Source organism: Emiliania huxleyi (genome assembly GCF_000372725.1).
Source record: "Emiliania huxleyi CCMP1516 chromosome Unknown EMIHUscaffold_178, whole genome shotgun sequence".
NCBI classification, from domain to species: domain Eukaryota; phylum Haptophyta; order Isochrysidales; family Noelaerhabdaceae; genus Emiliania; species Emiliania huxleyi.
The window spans coordinates 19,744-26,129 of NW_005200803.1; the positions used below are offsets into that span (position 1 = coordinate 19,744).

Below are 6,386 nucleotides of genomic sequence, written 5' to 3' on the forward strand. Positions count from 1 at the left end.
GGTGCTGTGCAGTCTGCATGCAGACTGCACAGCAGCCCTGCTCGGGTAACGTAGCGCGAGCTCGGTGGCCTGCGCGCGCGGCGTGCCGCCGCGCGCGCCTCGCGGTGAAGCGTCTTGCCGGTCGCGTCGCGCTCCGGTGCGGTATGGTGCCTGAAGAAGGTGCAGGCGCTTGTGCAATGGGCGCTGACTGCAGTGAGAGGTGCACTGCGGCGCGCGCGTCGGCGTGAGTGGTCGTGCGCCTGGGTCTGGTGGTGCGAGAGGCGCGTGGCTGGTGCGGGCGGCGCGGGCCGGCCATGGGGCGCCAGCACAGGGCAGACGCACATGGCACATCTCTGAAATGGCGCTGCGCGTGTTTGCGTGCGCGCGGGGACGTACGCGCAGTTTTCACGCGGTGTGCGTGGAGAAGGGCATGAGAGGCGCCGGCCGCGCGTGGCTCGGCGTGTGGGAGTGTTGGGGTGCCCGTAGGCGCGTGGGAAGGTGCCCGAAGGGCGATCATTTTCGGGGTGCTGAAGGAACTGTTGTTCACAGCTTCGCTCTTGCGACCTCAAACCCGCGAGCTGTATGGGTGGTCCTGACGTCGACAGAGGCCCGATGACCACGGTGAAGCTGAGCCGGAACGCGTCGACAAGTCTCGCCTGAGCCCGTGGCGGTCGCCGGCTGAGTCGCTGTGCACGGGCCGGTACCTCAGGCGTCACCTCCGCAGCCTCAGGTCTCACACTCCATCACCTCCGCCGGGACGCTTTCGGTGGCACGCTCGGCGGCGACTTTGTTGCAGCCCCACAGCGAGCGCGGCGTCGAGCCTACCCACTCCAGTTGGTTCGGCACACTCGGTGGGGTCCACTGAGTGTGCCGAACGCGCGAGCGGTGCGTCCTGGCAGCGCGCGCAGGCTGCGGAGCTGCAACAAACTCGAGACACGCTTTTTCGGGACATTTTCGACGCTTTTGGCCCATATACTCGTGCAACAACCCCCGAGGGGTTTGTGTGCTGGGCCGGCCCCACGCCGTGTTCGGCGGCAGGTTCGCGACGGGCGAGGCGCGCCCTGTTCACGCGCGCGCGAGACGTGCTCTCTCTCTCTCTCTCTCTCTCTCTCTCTCTCTCTCTCTCTCTCACAGGTTCGAAAAGAATTTACGAAGAATTTATGGTGGTGCCAGGCCCCTAGAACCCCAGGTAAGGCCCCCGGGTGGCCTAGGGCATCAGAAGGGACCAAGACGGCAAGAGGAGTCCAGTCTTCCCCCCCGCAGGTCGCGTTCAAATGCCTGGAACGGAGAGAGAGAGAGATTTTTAGCAATACCAAACAACTCTAACACTCACACGTAATTTGGGGCCTGGAGCCCTGTTCACGCGCGCGCGAGACGTGCAGACAGGGTTGCCAGGTGAGAGCGAATGGCGCGGTTCACGCCTCGCACAACAGAGAGAGAGAGATGCGCTCTGCATGGTGGGACATAAAAGAGAGCGAGTACTTGGGCGAGTAGGCCCTTGCGGTCAACGCTGCCGCGCGCGACTTTGCGCGCGAGGCGGCGCAGCTTGAGAACGGCGGTGGGCGAGAAGCCGCCGCCGAACGTCTCGTGGAGCAGCAGGTTGAACTTGTTGCGCTTGACAAAGATCGCGTCGTGGTAGAAACCGCGATGCGCGCCTTGACGTAGCCGTGGCCGGTCTTGTGGGAGAAGGGTTGGCCGAGCTGCCCGCGCGCCTTGCAGCCCACATGTTTAGGCGGCGGGCCTTCTCTTCGGTGTTGCCGAAGGCGTAGGAGTGGCCAACGGAGGCGGGCGTGCCGCCACTCGAGGCGTTGCCAACGCCCGGCGAGGAGGTCTTGAGGAGGGGCGTCCAGAGCTTGACTTCATTCACCTCATCGCATCCTCCCGGCCCAGCGTGGGGTTCTGCGAGGTCAGTCTTGTACCCCTCGTTGTACTGCCGGATGAGCTCTGGTTTCTCCTTGTCGCCGTGCACGACCGGCGCGTTGGCCGGGGCGCGCATCGCGTCCGCTTGTTTTGTGAACGGCCGTCTCAGTATTAGGTATGTTGTTGGCTCAGTGGTGTCCGGCCGGAGCGATCATCGAGCCGTCTCACGCTCAGGGAAGCCTGATGAGGTGCTGGTGTTTTGGCTAGGGCTGGCCTACGACCCAGGCCGGATCAGCTGAGCCAGGTTGAGGAAGAATCCCCCAGTCAGATCTTCAGATATTTTGACGGACGACCGAAATCACCCCGTTTTTGCCCATTCATTGCAGTTCATCGGGAGGGATCAGATAGCCCGTCGGATCGATCCACGAGCACGACACAGCAACGATGCGTGGGCCTATGCGGGGCCGCGCGGCTCGGCTTAGGGTACCCCCCTAGGCTTAAAAGGGTGAGGTGTCTCTAGGCTTGCAAGCAAGGGGTTGACGTATCAAGCACGGTAAAGAAAGTTGGAAGGAACTCTATTCACAGCTGCTCAACCTGGATGCCCGGTATGATTGCCCGGTTAGGTACTTTGTTGCAAATCCGGGTTTTCTTTTGTGCTCGGCGTCTGGTCTCGGTGACCTGATATAGGTACTTTGTTGCAGATGCGGGTTTTCTTTTGTGCTCGGCGTCTGGTCTCGGTGACCTAAGTATACCCCCAAGACTGCCTTGCGCCCCATATGGTCTGCGCACTCACCGACGCCTTTGGAGGTCTGCGCACTCACCGACGTCTGGCACTCGCAGCCTGCTGCCTGCTTCTGTGCCTGGCGGGCAGTGTCATTGGAGCTGCCATCGCACTCAGCAGCGGAGGAGATCGCAGCGCAGCGGGGCCACCGCCGCTGTCACCTCCTCCAGGGCTTTTGCCGCCCTTCTCGCCAACGCCGCCCTCGCCACCGCCGCCCTCGCTCTCGCCCTCGCCGCCGCCGCCCTCGCTCTCGCCCTCGCCGCCGCCTCCCACGCCGCCGCCACCCGCCCCTCCGCCGCCCTTGCCACCGCCGCCCTCGCTCTCGCCCTCGCCGCCGCCGCCCATGCCGCCACCACCCGCCCCGCCGCCGCCATCGCCATCGCCACCACCACCCTCGCCGCCGCCTCCAGTACCGCCGCCGACTTATGCAAAGCTGTCGTTTCTCACCTGCGAATTGTCGGGCTACTCATCGATCACTGAAGAAGCGGGCTGTCAGGCGGCTGCCGACCAGTACGCGGTCGACGGCGATACGTTCAAAGTGGCACCGGACACCGGCTGCCCCTCTGGCTGTCCTTATGGCTGTGCATATCGTCCTTCCCACTCGGTTTTTGGCAACAATGTTAACCCGGACCTCCAAGGAACGTATTGCTCTAGCGATTTCCAATGTCTGTGTCTCGTGCCTCCCGGGTTCTCCGCCCCTTCCCCGCCGCCCCCAACAACGTACGCAAAGCTGACGTCAGGCACGTGCGAATCGTCGGGCTACTCGACCATCACCGATGGAGCCAGCTGTCGGGCGGCTGCCGACCAGTACGCGGTCGACGGCGATACGTTCGATGTGGCACCGGACACCGGCTGCCCCTCTTACTGTCCTTATGGCTGTGCATATTTTGTGCGGACACCGCCTGATACTCGTAGCAACGTGTTTCTCAACAACGTGAACCCCGTGCTCGAGGGGACTGCCTGCAAGAGTTCAGCACAGTGTCTGTGCCGCGTGCCGCCATTGCCGCCGCCGTCGAATGTCCCGTGAATCACAACAACATGTACATGTACATGTGCACATGCACATGCACATGTGCATGTGCATGTGTAGGAATGGTGAAGGGGACCCTTCCCGCCCAGCTGGGGACTTGCTTGGTTTTTTATTTCCAAGAATATGTGCCCTGCTGTGAGCCCTAAATCTCGGACGCACCACAGAACGTTGTGGTACCGTGCTTGTATGCAGTATGGTGGCCTGGTGGCTGGTGGGCGGAGGGCGCCTGGCGCCTGCGCGCTGCGGCGGGCGAGGGAAGGCATCTGCGGTGACCGATTACATATGGTTTGTTCGGTGGATCGTGTGCTCTCGCGTGCATGCACGTTGTCTTGGAAATATTCCGCCATATGCATATCCCGTCACATCCCCCCCCCCCCACCCCGCGGTGCCCCGGGGCCCCCCACCAAACGTTACAGCAAGCCGCGATATGGCGAGATATCATATGGCGAGATACGGCGAGATAGCAGATACGTCAAAAAAGAACCTAGGCTGTTGGTTGCCTCCAGGGCCGGTTCACTGTGTGTTTATGCCGTACGGCACCACGGGGGCGATGGCACCCTGTCCTGTGTCGAGGGCTGGCCGTGAGCGGTCAAGTTGCCGTCAGGTTGGAGGTTTCTGATGATTGGAGGGTCTGTCTGTATGTAATCCTCGAGATCTCTCCAAATCTTCCCTCTGATTAAGCTTGATTAATCGGGAAGAGGGAGGTAGACGAGCGAGAAACAGATATGAAAGTATGGCATATAGGCTTGCCTTGAATGGCCACGAACGCCCAACCAATCGCGCCATACACTATGGCACCACCAATCGGCAGCGGTATGCGATTGACCAGCATGGGCATCTCCAGGTTGAAAGGAATGCCGACGCGACCGCTCGCGACGCCGCAATAACCCACCCATTCCCATCACCATCTCACATACCTTCATATAGGCGCTCGAGACCTCTTCTCGCTGCCTACTCGCTGCCTCGAGGGAGGAGGGGAAGACGTAGGGTTGAGCTGGACTCGCCTTTCCCGAGGCCCCTCCCCGAAAGGCAAGTATTAGCCACATGAAATCCGAGACCCCTCCCCACCACCCCAATCCCCCCACCCCCTTGCTCCCCTCCCCCCCTCGGGAGGGCCGAACTGAGGCGCCCGTGGGGACCCCGCACTTCCCTCCCCCCCTAGGAGGGCCGGACTGAGGCGTCGAGGGCCCCGCTCTTTCCTTCGCATAGCGGCCACTCTTCGGATCGCTGGTCGAGCGACCCGGGGGATGCCCCGCGCGCCTGACCCAGGCGCGAAAACGAATCTGCGAGGCGTGGCCGCTCACGCGGCCCGATGGGGAGGAACGGGGCGAGCCCCCTCCAACCCACCCGCGCTAGGTCTCGGGTTTGACGCATGGGGTCACGTCCGCGAAACTCGACAAAACAAAACTCGGGAACTAGCCGGGGCAGTCGGAGAAGGGGCAACTCCGTGCACTGACGGTCGGCCGCCAGAAAACACGCCTGCGTGGATCGCGTCACACCAATCCTCGCTACCCAACGCGGCCAAAGGATATCCACCTCGAGAACCTCGGGAGAGCACTTGGAGCACTTGGAGTGCAGTCATCAACCGCACATCCAGGGCCGGGGAGCTCAGAAGCGCACCCAGCGGGCCGGATGATTGGCATCGGGTTGCGGGCAAGAGAGCCCTAGCCCCGGGGGTGCGCGTTCGCAGGGCAAGGGCCTTAAAGTAAACACAGTTCTCCGAGGGTTAGTACCGCGCTCCAGGAATTCCGAGAATACTTTTTGTGTGATTAGTTTCATTGAAGCCTCCCACGCTTGTTGGCTGGCAAGCACTTGCCCAAAAGGGCCCGCGACATGAGCTCGGTGCGGGTCGACAGCCATCAGTGCTGCGGCCTGGCGGCAGCCTCTTCCGACCCGCCGTCGCCCGTCGCCGCCGCCGCTGAGGCGGGCAGCAGCAGTGGGACCGGCGCCGCTGGTGGCTGCTCGCCGATGCCACGGGTGTGCGGCGTCCGCTTTGGCTCCGTCGACGTGCTCTACCACAGCGTACATCTCGACGACTCAAAGCTGCCGAGCGACGGCCTCGCACCGCTCGGACTCGGAGAGCTGCAGCGGCGGGAGCATCTGCAGGTGGACAGCTTCGAGCGGCAGCGGTGCGTGCCGCTCGTTGTCCCTCCTGCGCCTCGCGCATATCCGACAACTCACGCCACTGCCGGTATGCCTCAGGTGCGGGCAGCGCTGCGACGGCGGGGCGATGGTGATCCCGCCTGCCGAGAGGGCCTCGCTGGCCGGCATGAAGCGGCAGGCCTCCCTCGAGGCGATCGAAAAGGTGCGCGTCGGGAGGAAGGGCGGAGAAAGGGGGGGGGGGGGGGGAGGGGGGGGTGCAGGCAGGGCTCAGCTGGGGCCACTCCCAACGTGGCACTCCCAACGCGCATGCGGGGGTAAAGGGGGGGGAGGGGGGGTCGGGCAGGCCGGCTGCCAGGGATGATCCTCTGGCGTGCGCAGGTGAACAAGCAGCTGCGGCTGGAGCGAGCGAGTTCGGTCCGCGAGTTCATCCAGGCAAACTCTCTCCCGCGCACAAGCCTCCCCCCACACGACCAATGCGTGGCCTCTCGGGGCCTCTCGGGACCTCTCGGGTCCTCTCCGGTCCTCCTCGGGCCCTCTCCGGGCCTCTCGGGCCCTCTCGGGTCCATCTCCGGACATCTACAGGCATTTCGGGAGGTGGGGACACCTCGGCCATCTCGCGCATTTTGCGGGAGC

At 63.6% G+C, this 6,386-nt stretch overlaps 2 protein-coding genes across 2 annotated transcripts in view; both read left to right on the top strand.

Moving 5' to 3' along the window:
• Window positions 1-2,615: 2,615 nt before the first annotated feature.
• EMIHUDRAFT_232052 (hypothetical protein) lies at window positions 2,616-3,647 on the top strand (the record flags this gene model as incomplete). Its single annotated transcript, XM_005783661.1, has 2 exons — window positions 2,616-2,646; window positions 3,103-3,647. The coding sequence occupies 2 exons, from the start codon at window positions 2,616-2,618 to the stop codon at window positions 3,645-3,647; spliced, it is 576 nt and encodes a 191-aa protein (XP_005783718.1).
• A 1,836-nt stretch (window positions 3,648-5,483) lies between these two features.
• The window catches only part of EMIHUDRAFT_112905 (hypothetical protein), a gene marked incomplete at both ends in the record, with an annotated part of 1,637 nt that continues 734 nt past the window's right edge, over window positions 5,484-6,386 (top strand). The window contains 3 exons of the mRNA XM_005783662.1: window positions 5,484-5,779; window positions 5,853-5,955; window positions 6,132-6,167. Of these exons, the coding sequence (XP_005783719.1) occupies window positions 5,484-5,779; window positions 5,853-5,955; window positions 6,132-6,167 (435 nt within the window). The remainder of the gene's footprint in view (window positions 5,780-5,852; window positions 5,956-6,131; window positions 6,168-6,386) is intronic.